This window comes from Bison bison, unplaced genomic scaffold (assembly GCF_000754665.1).
Source record: "Bison bison bison isolate TAMUID 2011002044 unplaced genomic scaffold, Bison_UMD1.0 scf7180017864282, whole genome shotgun sequence".
NCBI classification, from domain to species: domain Eukaryota; kingdom Metazoa; phylum Chordata; class Mammalia; order Artiodactyla; family Bovidae; genus Bison; species Bison bison.
Window position 1 is genome coordinate 1,086,860 of NW_011494854.1, and position 16,381 is coordinate 1,103,240.

Consider the following 16,381-nt stretch of genomic DNA (forward strand, 5'->3'; position numbering starts at 1 on the left):
GGTTCTCAAGGCAAGAATACTGAAGTGGTTTGCCATTCCCTTCTCCAGTGGACCACATTCTGTCAGATCTCTCCACCATGACCTGCCCGTCTTGGGTTGCCCCACGGGCATGGCTTAGTTTCATTGAGTTAGACAAGGCTGTGGTCCTAGTGTGATTAGATTGACTAGTTTTCTGTGAGTATGGTTTCAGTGTGTCTGCCCTCTGATGCCCTCTTGCAACACCTACCATCTTACTTGGGTTTCTCTTACCTTGGGCGTGGGGTATCTCTTCACGGCTGCTCCAGCAAAGCACAGCCATTGCTCCTTACCTTGGACCAGGGGTATCTCCTCACTGCCGCCCTTCCTGACCTTCAATGTGGGATAGCTCCTCTTTTTTTTTTTTTCTTTTTGGGCTTATATACTCTCAGAAGCTTGTCTGTTCTGCTCCAGTGACATGAGCACTGGGCTAATCTTTCCAATAGTCACTTATAGATGATGAAAACAGGGCATGGTGTAAGTGGAAGGTGATTCACTCTAATGTGACCTGCTTTTGAGTTATCCTTTATCTTAAATTCACATTTCACATTGATTGGATCATTATTTGAATGTTTCCTCCTGAGAGAAAAGTAGGATACTTGAGCAGTTCATTGGTGATGGCAAGTGTTGCATGATTGCTATGACTGTAAAGAAGTGATTTGATAAGCTCAAGAGTTAAGTGACTTTGTTTTTATGACATGCAGTAGAGATCTTTTTTGTATGGTTTATTTATTTACTCTAAAATGTAGAGATGTTAATTTTGTTTTCTGTAAAAGTATGCATCATATAACTGTATGTTTGTTTCATCTTTTAGAATGACCAGGTTCTTCAGGGCTTCTCAGTGGACAAAGGAGAATTCACATGTCCTCTCTGTAGGCAGTTTGCTAACAGTGTTCTTCCTTGTTATCCTGGAAGCAATGTTGAAAACCACCTTTGGCAGCGTCCTAGTAACAAAAGCATACAAGATCTCATAAAGGAAGTGGAGGAGCTGCAAGGACGTCCGGGAGCTTTCCCAGTAAGCATCAGTGTAAGGCAGAAATATCCTGCTTAACTTAGCTCTGCTTTTCAGCTGTAATTTTTGTTCCATTTCTGTTACTCTGGACCTTCATACATTTAGTAGAAATTGCTTTTAGAGTGTTTCTTTTCCGTTGGTGGTTATTAAAAACAAAAATCAGAGTAATAGAACAAATTATTGCTAAAGGCTATACTTTTCCTTAATATCAGTTGTTATAATTTTAGTATATGCCTTCCAAATCATGAAATTCTATAAGCTTAGATATGGTTATGTTGAAATATTTAAAAATGAAATTAAACGTTATCTATATCTTGCAATGTAAAGCACAGTCTAATCTTTTAAAAATATGTCCATTAGGTATATTAGAATTAAGGTGATATATTTATACACACACACACACTTTGTAAGTATAGATTTACACACATATTTCTGTGCATTAGAGAGGTCAAATATTGTGTATATGATCGAAGCATCTACCATAAGTCAGTCTGTTTTACTGTGAAATTTGATATGAGTGAGCCCATCTTTTATCTCTTTCAGTAGGATTTATTTTTTTGATTTAAATTCTTGACTATTTCATTTTTATCACAGATTTATGTTGTGATACCTGAGAGAAGTGAGAGGTATGCACAGTAAATGCAGTAAATTTGTGAAACCTGTGCATATCTGACTTTTTAAACAAATTCATATTTCAAAGCTACTCCCTTTTCTCAATTGAAGACTAAGATTTGCGTCTCTGTGGTTTTTTCTTTTGCAAATCCAAATTTTTATGTGTTTAAAATATGCTTAAAGTAAGGCACATTAGTATTAGTCCTGAAAAAAATGTGCTTAAATGAAAGATTTTTTATAAGCATGGAAACTTCTATGGTTCAGTTCAGTCGCTCAGTCATGTCCGACTCTTTGCAACCCCATGGACTGCAGCACACCAGGCCTCCTGTCCTTCACCAACTCCCAGAGTTTACTCAAACTTATGTCCATTGAGTTGGTGATGCTATCCAATCATCTCATCTTCTGTTGTCCCCTTCTCCTCCCACCTTCAGTCTTTCCCAGCATCAGGGTCTTTTCAAGTGAGTCAGTTCTTCACATCAGGTGGCCAAAGGATTGGAATTTCAGCATCAGTCCTTCCAATGAATATTCAGGACTGATTTCCTTTAGGATGTGTTGGTTGAATCTCCTTGCAGTCCAAGGGACTCTCAAGAGTCTTCTCCAACACCACAGTTCAAAAGCATCAATTCTTTGGCGCTCAGCTTTCTTTATAGTCAACTCTCATATCCATACATGACTACTGGAAAAACCATAGCCTTGACTAGATGGACCTTTGTTGGCAAAGTAATGTCTCTGCTTTTTATTAAGCTAGCTAATTGGTCATAACTTTTCTCTCAAAGAGTAAGCATCTTTTAATTTCATGGCTGCAATTACCATCTGCAGTGATTTTGGAGCCCCCCAAAATAAAGTCAGTCACTGTTTCCCCATCTGTTTGCCATGAAGTGATGGGACCAGATGCCATGATCTTAGTTTTCTGAATGTTGAGCTTTAAGCCAACTTTTTCACTCTCCTCTTTCACTTTCATCAAGAGGCTCTTTAAAATGTCTCTAAGATAAGAGAAAATATTTCTTGATCTGTTTTATTTTGGGATACTAAATATATTTTTAGCTGATAGCCTATATTTATCTGTTTTGATTTTTAAACCTTAATTTCATAGTGTGCTTAAACGATAAACACTGTAGTGTTAGACTATTATTAGAGAAAATGAATATACATAAACTTTTTATATATGTTTGTGTTTTTTTTACAGTCAGAAACCAACTTAAGTAAAGAAATGGAATCTGTAATGAAAGATATAAAAAATACCACTCAGAAGAAATACAGAGATTATAGCAAGACTCCAGGCTCACCAGATAATGATTTTCTCTTTATGTATTCTGTTGCTAGGTAGGTATATATAGTATATACTTTTATATTTACTTAGTAATAATAGTTGATTTTATTGTTTTGTCATTCATATTTATATGAAGAAAGATTGCATATTTTTAATGTGGTTGGCATTATGACTAGTTTTAGAACCTCCGAGGAAGTCTATAAAAGTACAGTTTTCATTTCCTTAGGTGTTTTTATTTTAATAATATATTGGTTTAAGTGTTATTAATCATCATAGGGTATGTGAGGAAAAGTATATTATTCACATCTGGGGACAGATACATACCTCAAAGCATGTGACTATTATATATGAAATATGTTGTTAAGAAATCACTGTTCAAGTCCTGTCAAAAAGCAATAATACTAATAACTGAAGAATTATAATATGTTAAGTATTTTTAATTTCTAAAAAAAGAAGTAAGAACAGTAAGAAAAACTTATTTGGTTTGTTTTAAGCTTGTGAAAGATCTAGTAATATTCTGGAAGACTATAGGTTGTTTAGAAAGTCAGATAAAGGAGAAGAAACTCTTGTTTCCTGATCTCTTGATCAGGCATGTTTTAAACCTTTATGAGTAGCTACCAGAGACTCAAGGAAATGGAGGCAAATACTTATCTTTCAGATTAGGTAGAAATAGTCTAATTGACTGAGTAGGTGTTCAGTACCTAAAAAGTAATTCTAAATAGGAACTTTAGAAAACTTAGTTGAATGAAAATAGAGACACATTAAAAAAATAAATAGGAGAGCTGCAAGTACAGTTAAGAACTTGTAAGCATATTCTGCTGGATCTGATATCGTCGACCCTTGAATATCTCTAGAAGCATACTTGGTATTTTGCCAAAGTAATATTGTAATAGGTAAATTTAGAGAAGTAATATGACTTGAGTCATGCAACAAATTAGTGGTAGAGTAGGACTAGAACTCAGGGATAGCGTTCTTTGTTCAGCTTCTTAAGTCATATATACATGCTGTTCATCATGGCCATTCTCTGCTCCACTCCTGAGTAGAGGGTAAGGAAAGAGTGAATGGTCTCTGTACTCTTTTGAACCTAGGAAAAATGGAACCAGATTTAAGAAAATTGCAACGAGTTAGACCTCAAGATAAGAAAACACTAGTTTTTGGTCTAAGAATGCAAATATTGGACAGAGATTGATATAAAGGGATCTGATGGTTGGGAAAGTAACTTTCTAGTCTGCCATTCTTAAGCTGTTGTTGATATTTATCCTGAATGCTTTCAGGAGAGATATAACAGTTAATCTAACATTTTGTCTCTGAAGGGTTACCAATTGCATACTTGCAGTAAAGTATACTTTATGTGAAAACTAAATTGAATGTAATTTAATTTTGCCTGTTTCAAGGTTTTATAAAACTTCTGTATGATATTGTGGTAATAATGTTGTAGAAGACTGGGATGGATGTAGACTTTATGCTCTCTCTATATCTATATATGTATACATATAAACATACACACACATTTATGTTACTTGTATATTCATGCCTTTGATTTTATTAGGATTGATCTTAAAAGAAAATCCTGGTTCAGTGGGAATGATCTGTATGTGGAATTTTGCCATATTATGATAAATCAAATAATTTGATTTAAATTAATTTGGTAGAAATTTTGGAATTCCTATTTCTTGGTTTTAAATATATAAAGTATTTATAGAATATATTTATATAATTTGTAATAGAAATATTTAGAAAGCTTACTGTGATAATGGGAGACTTTTGGAATCAACATATTTTTGTTTTTCTTTTTTATATAGAAGCAGGGACAGATAGCAAATGTTTCCTAAGGCTGCATGTAGAGAAATGTAGAAAATATACTCTCCTATCTTCCCTTCCTTCTCTGATCCTTAGTGATAAACTCTAAAGCAACAATATAGTGATTCCAAAAGTGAAAGTATATAACCTTTAAAAACTTTATCCTTTGGTTAAAATTACCCAGGCCGTTGTAGTGTTCTTACAGTGAGATTGCATGCCTTCTCTAAGTTTTACTTAATCATTAAAAAGAAACACATAAAACGAAGTGACTGAAAAATTAACAAATACATGAAGGAACAAAGCATGTTGTATTCTATTTGAATAAGATGTAACTTTTTCAAGGTAGTAAACCAGATCTTTACAGTTATCTTCTGCCTACTGTATAATCTTGGTTCATTAATCTTGGTTCAGATTATGATCATTTTTATGCGTAAAAGGTAAGCATTGAAATATTTAGCAGATTTAAAATAGTTTAAAAAATGTTTAGAAATAAAATTAATTTCAGTTATTTAACTTTTGAATTAAATGTTGTGATTCTTAAATGTATAGTCATTCTATAGTGTCTGCTACTGCTGCTGCTGCTAAATCGCTTCAGTCGTGTCCGACTCTGTGCGACCCCATAGATGGCAGCCCACCAGGCTCCCCCATCCCTGTGATTCTCCAGGCAAGAACACTGGAGCGGGTTGCCATTTCCTTCTCCAATGCATGAAAGTGAAAAGTGAAAGTGAAGTCGCTCAGTCGTATCCGACTCTTAGCGACCCCATGGACTGCAGCCCACCAGGCTCCTCCGTCCATGGGATTTTCCAGGCAAGAGTACTGGAGTGGGGTGCCATTGCCTTCTCCTCTATAGTGTCTAGTGTGAATGTATTTGTTTTTGACATTTGTAATTTGAATGAGATACAGCCCTAGTTTCCCAGAACTCAATTTCTTCTATCTATATAAGTAATTTTGTTTGCTCTTTGGGGAGCTTAAAGTTTTTGATGTTTAGAAACAAAATATTTCTAGTAGGTAACTAGCATGTAAAGCTTTTTCTTTTAATAATTGTTTTCAAGGTTTTTTTTTTGGTAGGACAATATGTTTCTCTTTGTTTTAAATTTTATTTGTATGGTTAAAGCCTTGGAGGATTTTCTGAGGGCAGCAAGAGAAGAAATTGTTGGAATGGTCTCTTTTTGTCACATTGAAATTAGTCAAAATTACTGTATTCAAATTTTAATGTATTTCTAAGAAGCATTTTGTTGCAGTTATCAGTCATTCAGATGGATTATGGAAAGTTAATTTTGGGGAACAAAGCTTTCTCCATTTCAATGTCAATTTATTATTTCATTATTGAAATAATGAATCACACTAATTCGAGTAATTGATTTTTCTAAAGATTTTGGACCCAAAGTTATATTTAGCTTAGAATTATTAGTGAGTAGTACTTAGCCTGTATATAGTGAGAAACATGGAAAGAAGGTGATATATGAGTAACTGAATGTAGATGGAGAGGTATCTATAAGATCTGAGTGGATGAACTGTTCAGTAGAGTGAATGCACCTTGCTTTATACATTGGTTGTGTTGTAAGTTTAAACTTTATAAACTAATTATATTTGAAATAAAAAGAAAGATTACTAAAACGCAAATTGTGAATGCTTTTTATTTTTAATTAGTTTGTTTTTAATTGGAAGTATTTAAAAATTTTTATTTTTCTTGGAGTATAGTTGCTTTACAGTGTTGTTAGTTTCTGCTATGTAGCAAAGTGAATCAGCTATATGTTTACATATAAATCCTTTTAAAACAAAAGGAAGGATCAACAAGATAGAGAATAAATTACAGAGACTAGAGAATATTATCATTGGTTACATATCAAAACAAAGTGAGGGTCAGTTCCTGGGAATTTTTTGAACACTTTCCTAGGTACCATCAGGGATTTAGAAGCTGTATTTGAAATGGCTCCTGCTCTTCAGGAATTTACAGTTTAGTTGGAGAGACAACTGTTTAAAATGGAATATATTTTGTTTAAAAATATATATCATATTGAGAAAGTGCTACAAAACTTCAAAAGGGAAGATGAGCTGACTGAAATATAAAGTATGTAGAAATGCTTCCTTCCTGTTCCAAGAAAAGGGAGTAGTTCTCCCTAACTCCTGCATAAGTTAGAGCTTGAGCTGAGTATTTGATAATATAGGCCATGCCATGGTATGGATGAAGATGTTTGCTTCTCTGAGAAACGAAATTACCTGGTCAACTAGTAGGGGCAGGCCCAGGCCTTGAACCCACATCACATGAGTATGTATTTCAGTGTCCCTCTGTGTGTATGTGTTCATACACACATTTATTTTTCAAATTATAGCTCCAAAAATATGTTAGTGCCAAAAACGGGGTAAAAGGGAAAGCATACTTGGAGAAGCAAAAAAAACTGGAGCATAGTTGGAGTTTTTGTACGGGTATGTCTAGGTGGCCACCATGATAGGCTTTAAGCAGTCTTTCTCATTTTTCTTTTAAATACAGAGATTTTCTCTTTTTTTTTTTCCTCCCTTCCAAACTAATTTGAATGTGTTTGTGTTAGGAGATATAGAAAGTTGTGTCTGCTTCTCTCCAGGAGCAAAAAGGCTTGAAAAACTTCTGCATCCAATACATCTTTATTTTTATATCATCCATTCAGGATGCAGAAACAGAATACTATTTTGATTTTCAGCAGTGAGGGAAGGGCAGACGTGGGGCATGTGACACATTTGTGTATTCTTTTGTCTAGCAAGACTTAAGGGGCCAATTTTGTTATAAATTAGATAAGGAAAAGCTGATTGCTAGGACTTCTGACATAGTGATTTTTTAAAATTCTGCATACTATTCTAACACTTTGGATAGGTATTTTTTGTTTTTTAACTCAGAAGAAATGTTGTACAGGAGATCTTACAACCATAATCTGAAGTTAACTAATTACATTTGGCAGTTTTCTTTCAAGTATCCTTTAAAAATAAAATTTCTGGTAACATGTTTATCATCCTTTAAAATATCTTATTTGATGATAGAATAAATAGACTTGTTCTCGTACTTATTTTTTAATGAATACTTTTGCAAATTATGCTGAAATAAAAGTTGACATTCTGGTTCTGACTTTCATTTGTAAGAATTAATTGTGTTTCTGGTTAGCTCTGTTAAAAGTACTAACTAGGAAATCTTAGTTTTTATAAGAGAATATAGCCATTAATTTTTTTCTACAGATTAGGCAACTGAAGATTTGTGAAAACAAAATGTATTGATCTCATTTATATTCCCTTGATGAAGGAACACATGCTGGTCTCCGCTCGCTTTCTGTCCACTAATATGAAATCCTTGTCCCTGCTTCCTTGCTGGTAGGTTTTTAGAAGTTCAGTGAGCAATGCAAATCGCCTGAAGGGTGGAAAATTCCCTTGTCACACAGATGCCCTTATCAGCAGCAACCAGATGGAGCTCTGAGCAGGAACATTATCAATGTTAAATTGCTTTTTCTCCCCCCTGAGTAGAAAGGATTAAAGCATTTCTTTAGAAATGGGTGGCAAATATACAGATTTAGAAATATTAATATTTTTAACAGTTTGCATTTATAAGTTAATACATGAAAATAATGTTTCAAAACACGCTATGTTCAAGATACAGCCAACCATCTCAAAGTGTTTTGTTTTAAATAAAACAGGGTACTATTCTTTCCTGAATTCACTTGTAAAGAGTAAGCTTGAAATGTTGCCTTTTTTTTTTTTTTTTTTTAAGATAAAGGATATCTCACTATTAGTGTCATATACATATCTTGGATATAAACTTGGTTTATTCAGTTTTAGTTGTGGCAAGTAAAGGTGTGTTTAAGTTTGTTAATAATGTAGAAGTAAAAATACACACAATCACTCAATTTTCATTTATTATCAAAATTAATTGGCTATTTTACTGTTACTGCTTTTGAGTAAATCTTTAGATTCTGCATCAGTTTGATTTTTGAAATGTCAATCTACTAATTATTGGTATTCTTTAAGCTAATAGTTGCTAAATATATTGTAATTCCAGATCTATATGAACAATACTATTGTTTAGCAGTGTCAGTAGTTATATATTTTAATAAAACTATAATTTTAGAAGTCTATAAAAGAAACTGCTGTTAATTATATGTGTTGTTCATATCCACTTTGATGTTAGTGATTTTGTTTCTTAATATTGGTTTCTATATGCCATCTAAGCTCCAATGAGTGATAACCATTTCTCTGATAGAAAAAATTGGTATGCCCTTGTGTTTTATATGCCAGTAACCACCTAATCAGAGGCTGACAGAGTACAGATTCTTCAGATTCATATGCAGGTTTTTGAAATGTGTTGCAGTTTTTTTCCTTAAGGCATAGTTTTTAGTATTTGCCAGCAGCTGGGATTTTGCAACAATTACACTCTGACGTGTGCAGTTTTGCAGGTATAAATATGAACATATGAGTAAGGGTAGATAAATTGTTCCCCTTTTTTATTTCTAAGAATCAGATAAAATATGATTGTTACTGATATTGCATAAACCATAATTTTGCAAATAAAGTTGAAGAACTTTATTTAGGTTAATTCAGACATGTCAATAAGACAAAAGTATTGCTTTAACCTAATGACCGAGATGCATTTTAATGCTTTGCTTACAGAACCAACTTGGAACTTGAATTAATTCATCGAGGAGGGAATTTATGTTCAGGTGGTGCAAGTACAGCTGGTAAAAGGTCGTGTTTAAGTAAGTATTAAGCAGTGCTAACTTTAAAAAAAATTCTAATTATGTCATGAAAGCACATGCAGGCAAAGTGGTCTTTTAGTGTATTTTCAGATTCTTTTTGTGTTTTGTATAATCACTTTTAATAGTGATTCTATGCTTTAAATCATTAATCTTGTACTTAGAAGAATCATGAATATTTAGTTCTTTATATACTGTGATTACTCAGTAAGTAAATGTAATTAATCAGAATTACATTGGTTCAAAATTAAAAATACATTATTCTCAACTATAAATTGTCCTCAAACTTAAATTCTTTTAAAGAATTTTTATGTTGTGTGGACTTAAGAAAAACTTTTTATAGACAATTTGTGTCGCCTATGGATTGTAGCTGCTATTAATCAGTAAACAGATTTGTACTATATTTTGATGTATACAAATATATTAAAATGGTAGATGTTTGCTCTTATTTATGAATATGTTAAAATACTAGTAATTATTTAAAAACCAATATAAGTTTTAAAAAATATGTATATTATTTTAGAAAGATACATATGTAATTTTGGAATTATTTCAAAGCAAAGTACTGATCAAAAATACCTTGCAATTTCTAATAAAAAGATACTAACTTGTGTGAAATTTAAACCAAGTTAATTTTGAAATTCTTACTAGTTGTATTAGATTTTTGTGTTATCACTTTGTACTTAGAAGTTTAAGGTTTTAAAAATTATTGTTTACTAAGTATTTAATCTTTATTAACCCCTTGACATAGGCACTTAAACACTACTTATACCCAGTGATTTAATATGTTTTATAGGGGAAGCTGTTGATAAATCTGAGTACTAGCTTCTAGTCTATTTGAATTTGTAGAAACTATAATTTCGCTTTTATTCTTTCTTGTTAATTTGTTGTTTGGTAGTGGTTGACTTAATAGTTCAGAAACTGTTATATTAGAAAGTGTTTAGTAAAGGAATTTTAGTTTTATGTTCAAAATCTACTTTTTTTCCCCTGAGGTACTTAAATTTATACAGAGGCTTGTAAATGGTGAATTTATCCAGAGTGCTAAAATTAGCACTACTAAAATTAGTAGTAAAATTACTACTAAAATTAGTAGTAAAAGTCTAACAGCATCCACTTCAGTAATCACTGTCAATTTTGTTTTGAATTATTAAGTTGATAGTTACTTCCAGGCTTCTGTTCTTTTTATTTTCTAATTTAGTGAATATGAAATTTCAATGTGACCGTATAGAAGCGGTCATGATGAAGCTTATCCTAAATACAAGTTAATACTGTTTTTAGTTTTCTTCTTTTCCTTATCAATTGTGTTAGCTTCCCTCCCAACTTTATTAAGATATGATTGACAGATAAAACAATTTATGTATTTAGGTTGTACAACATGATGGTTTTGATTTTAGTTTTCATATGACCTATTATTGTGCAGCTACTTATGCATTACTTATCCTATTTATTTGTAAAAGCAGCTCTGTGAATCATGTGTGCAGAAAGTTATATGTTCTATAAAATCACACTATATTGCAAGTATATAAACTTAATGTATTTATTATTTACTCAAGCCTTACTCATACCTAATTTAACACAAGAACATACTGATGGTATTTCATAGATTCCTATGAAATAGTAGATCAAATATCTCATTTTTTCTTCTTCTAGTAGTTCTCTAATGGTATTAGTAAATAAAAATTCTCATTTCTCTGGAGTCTGCTCATAAGTCGATATTTTCCTTTTCCCATTCATTAGTTTCTATCCCATTCATTAGTTTCCCTCTTAAATATATCATTTAAAAAAGTCTTGTCTTTTTTTCATAATATTCTGGTGAAAGAGAAAATGCTCTACTAATTAAGCAAATGATAAAGAAAGTTACACTTTTGGAATAATGTTCCATCACAAATTCCTGATGAAATTGAAGTTTAGTTTAGTCAAAAAAATATTTAATAAATGTTATGTGGAATGGTTTGTGTAATGCCTGATATATAATTGGGCTTCCCTGGTGACTCAGATGGTAAAGAATCTTGCCTGCAATATGAGAGACCGGGGTTCAATTCGTGGGTCAGGACAATCCCCTGGAGAAGGGAATGGCTACCCATTCCAGTATTCTTGCTGGAGAAACCCATGGACAGAGGAGCCCGGCAGATTACAGTCCATGGGGTTGCAGAGTTGGACACAAGAAAGCAACTAACACAGTGAGAGATAAATATGAATGGAGACACACACACACACACCACACAGTGAGGGTAGGTGGAGAAGGAGATTGTTCTGTTAACCACAATGAAAGCAGAAAATATTATCAGCAAAATTTATACTGAAAAATCAAATTTTCTTGGAATAATGCTTTCAGCACTTTCATATTCAAATAAGTTTTTTAGTATTGAGCTAAAATGACCAGTACCCAATCAGAGTAAAGGTTCCTAAATACGTATCTGGGAAATTTTCCACAGTAAAAAATGAGCATTATTAATTCACATAGCAATGTACTATGGTATTTTAATAATACTTTACATTTGTACTTTTAAAGTTTATAAAGTACTTTCACATAAATTATTGTCTTTAGAATAATAATGTGAAATAGATGTTATCTCTTTTTCATAGAAAAGGAAACTGAACTTCAGAGTGATTGCATTGCCAAGTCATACAGCGGAAAATGTCAAAGCTTGCAGTTGAACTCAGCTCTCTGACATTAAATTCAATTATGTAAGACATATCTCGTACCCTTAAGTGTCCCAAAGGATGCAGTACCTTTACAAACATTCATCCATGGGCTTAGTCACTGCACACTGTTACTGCACACTGTTGCCTTGGGATCTTTTCAGGCTCTGCCATGCCATCTGTCCTGCTATCTTGCTTATCTTTGCCAGCCTTTCACTCTGAATCTTATTTTGTGTTGGACCACTCCTTTAGACATTTTCTCAAATCCTTATTCCTTCTTTGGATACCATGGGTTCTCCTTTATTTTTCACCAGTTTGCTGGCTGGTTCCCTCTTACTCCTTCCCCCTTGATCCGTGTGGATCACCTCGCACATACAGCTCTGCTCCTGATTCTTAGGTCAGAACTCTGGACCGCCTCTTTATCCACTGGAAGCTCAGGCATTAAGGACCTTGTATTCAACAGATAAAACTGGTTCTAGATAATGTAAGATATAAAGTGTTAAGTTCTAAAGTAGAGTATGGAAAAAGTTCTAGAAAATTTGGAAGTTTGGGATCGTATCTAGCTTGTAAAAATTAGTGAAGCTTTTGATGTTTCTGAACAAGATTTTGAAAAATAAGTGAATTTGGAGTTTTTGTTACAAATTAGTGTATCTACAGATAAGTACCACCAATTTGGTTAGCAGTAGATGTAGGACAAAGCAGATGTAAAATTGAAGGCATAACTTTCTTATTAAGAATAATGTTTTATTAAAATTACGAGGTTAATTTATTCATTCAGGTGATTGGAAAAGAGACATGAAACTCCATAGATTCCAGTGAAGTTCACAGGCTTTCAATACTTTTGTGCCATGATATTCTTAGTGTATTTCTCAAGTAGAAATTGTTAGAACAGTGACTGTGGTGGGGGGTGGGAGGAAGCGACATCATTGATAAATTGTTAATATTGGATAATTTTTTAAAATTATCTTTAGTTAGATCAACATTTTCCATATCTTTGGGTTTTAGCTTTCTGCTTATTACTGTAGTTTAAGCTACAGTTCATATCACAAATGGATTTCATGATTTAATAGAAATAAAAATTAAACTTCAGTCAAGAAAGCTTAAGACAAACCCTTGCTTTGACATTTTCATTTGAGGAGCTTTAACTTAATTTTGACATAATATATAATCTTTTCAAGAAATGATGCATACTGTGGGGGACTGCCCCCTGTGTTTGTTATTCCTAGGAAGGAATCCAGCTTGATGGTGTGCATGCAGCATGCAGCTCAAAATAGTTGCTCAAAGATAAATTTTTGGTGAATTCAGAGTTAAAATTATTTTGATGTTAATTTCACCCTGCAGTAATACTCCATAAGGATATTTTTAAATACTATCACAAAATTGCTATTCAGTAGTCTCACCTTATTTTTTAACAGTGGTAAAACCTTGATATCTATGGCTTAGTAAGGTCTTTTTCAGATTGAAAAACTATGAATTCTACAAATAGGTTGAATCACAACTTTTGTTCTATTCTTTTTTGTTACCTCGTAACAAGAAGAAAATTTGGCCACCAGATTATTATAATGGTCAAAATGCATAAATGAATGTAAAAATGTAGAAATTGCCTTCAGAATCCATTCTTCATGAGTAGGCAGATAGTTTAATGGCAGCCTCATTTAATCTCATGGATTCTGTTCCTCATAGTATCCAACCAGAGAATTGTTGTAAGAACTTAGTTTTACCATAGACTATAAATCTCAACACTACTGTTTCTACTACTTCAATACTACCATTATCAAATTGGGGATGGGGGTGGTTAAGGAGACCGGAAGCAAGATAAAAGTTAATTTTCAGCCTAGTCTTTTCTTTTTTAAGCACCTAATTTATTCTCTTGGCCTGTTAAAAGGTGGGGTTAGAAGGAGAAAATGGGATTTATTCCCAAAGATTGATACAACTTCTTTATTGAAAACTAAATACATTATTAATGTGGGGAGGCCTGGTTAGAGATGTGGTTTAAGATTTTGAGCTAAGAGCCTTAGAGTGATTTCAGCTGTTCTTTAAAGTCTTTCTGCAGGTCCTGTACTTTGTGGTGCAGGTACTAGGCCTTTCTGTGTTAATGGTATGGTTATTTCAGGAACTAAGTACCGCAGATAATCATTTCCACTATCAGGCCATAGGAGTCCTAAGATCTTGCTTGGCTTAGGGCAGGGCAGTTCCTCTTCAGCAGTGCAATTAGAACCCTCTCCCCTGTCCCTCGGGAGAAGACAATGGCACCCCACTCCAGTACTGTTGCCCGGAAAATCCCATGGATGGAGGAGCCTGGTAGGCCGCAGTCATGGGGTCGCTAAGAGTCAGACACGACTGAGTGACTTCACTTTCACTTTCCACTTTCATGCATTGGAGAAGGAAATGGCAACCCACTCCAGGGTTCTTGCCTGGAGAATCCCATGGACAGAGAAGCCTGGTAGGCTGCAGTCCATGGGGTCGCACAGAGTTGGACACGACTGAAGCAACTTGGCAGCTGCCCCTGTCCCTCATCTTAAATGGGATGCTTAAATTAGATGTGGATTCATGGAGTATGTCTTCTTTGGTAAGGAAGAGATTAGGAGTCCTAAGAACTGACCTTTTTCTTTACCCTTCATAGGACTACCCATGTGTGGAGGCAGAATTGTGCACCTCTTCATATTGTCCTATGCCATGCTGTAGAGGTGAAGGGGGAGGCTGGTCACCTAAACCTGAAAGTAGGAGAAGAAAATTCCATGAAACTAATGCTATGATGCTTGAGGTAACCAGAGAACAATGGCATAATATGCCTGGGAGTGGAGGCATAGTAACTGCAGGAGAAGAACCCAGCATGAAAAGTCGAAGTACTAAACACAGCCTTTTCTTTTGGTATTTTTGAATTTTCACAAGGGATAATTAAAGCAAAGCTCATCTACTTTAACTTGTAATTGTATATCCCTTTATTAACTAGGAGCAATAGAGATAGAAATAAAGAGGTGGGGGTGGAAAGGAGCAACATAGAATACAGTGTTGGAAGAAACACTGGGTTGGAATTAGAAGATCTGAATTCTAGTCCTGTTTGTTATCTGTTGGACTACAGGAAACTTGCCTGACTTTTTACCTTGCAGTAGAAATGGGGATTATGACACCTGTGCCGACCATCTACCATATCTGTCATGATTAATGACAGATGATATTAAATGCCAAATGTTATTAGATACGTGAGCTAAAGTATTTTATATATGTGTTTGTGTATAATACATACACACATATATATAATTTTATTATTATTGATTTTTTTCTCAATCCTTTAAAATTCCTAACATAACTGCCACTTTATTCCCTGTCTGCCTTGGCTGAATTGCTGAGCGGTGGGGCAGGAAAAGCTGAGTCAGCTCCTGTTACTCAATGGCATGAATTGCCTGTTTCTAAGGAATCAGAGCTACAGATCTTCATCTTCAAGTTGTTCCCAGACCTCACCTGCAAGTTCTCTCAAATTTTCATGGGTAATTTCTCAGGCCTGTGTAGAGGAACCAGGGGAATCTGATTCTTGTTTGAAACATATACCCACACCAATTACATTCATCCCAGGATAAATGGGTCAGAACCATTTCCTCACTTTGATTATTCAGTTACAGAGAAACTGAGATTTATTTTTCATGGTAATATAGAGTCATTTGGCTAGTTAAAATTTTTTTCATTCAGTTCAGTTCAGTTGCTCAGTCGTGTCTGACTCTTTGTGTCCCATGAACTGCAGCGTGGCAGGCCTCCCTGTCCATCACCAACTCCTGGAGTTCACCCAAACCCATGTCCGTTGAGTCTGTGATGCCATCCAACCATCTCGTCCTCTGTCGTCCCCTTCTCCTCCCACCCTCAATCTTTCCCAGCATCAGGGTCTTTTCAAATGAGTCAGCTCTTCGCATCAGGTGGCCAAAGGATTGGAGTTTCAGCTACAGCATCAGTACTTCCAGTGAATATTCAGGACTGATTTCCTTTAGGATGGACTGGTTGGATCTCCTTGCAGTCCAAGGGACTCTCAAGAGTCTTCTCCAACACCATAGTTCAAAAGCATCAATTCTTTGATGCTCAGTGTTCTTTATAGTCCAACTCTCATATCCATACATGACTACTGGAAAACCATAGCCTTAACTAGACAGACCTTTGTTCACAAAGTAATTAATGTCTCTGCTTTTTAATATGCTGTCAAGGTTGGTCATAACTTTCCTTCCAAGGAGTAAGTGTCTTTTAATTTCATGGTTGCAGTCACCATCCACAGTGATTTTGGAGCCCAGAAAAATAAAGTCAGCCACTGTTTCCACTGTTTCCCCATCTATTTGC

General features: G+C 34.3%; 1 protein-coding gene across 1 annotated transcript in view; it reads left to right on the forward strand.

The window, feature by feature from the left end:
- UBR3 (ubiquitin protein ligase E3 component n-recognin 3 (putative)) overlaps positions 1-16,381 on the forward strand; it is a 205,486-nt gene that overhangs the window by 153,560 nt on the left and 35,545 nt on the right. The window contains 3 exon segments of the mRNA XM_010849413.1: positions 830-1,030; positions 2,826-2,962; positions 9,336-9,421. Coding sequence (XP_010847715.1) covers positions 830-1,030; positions 2,826-2,962; positions 9,336-9,421 — 424 coding nt within the window.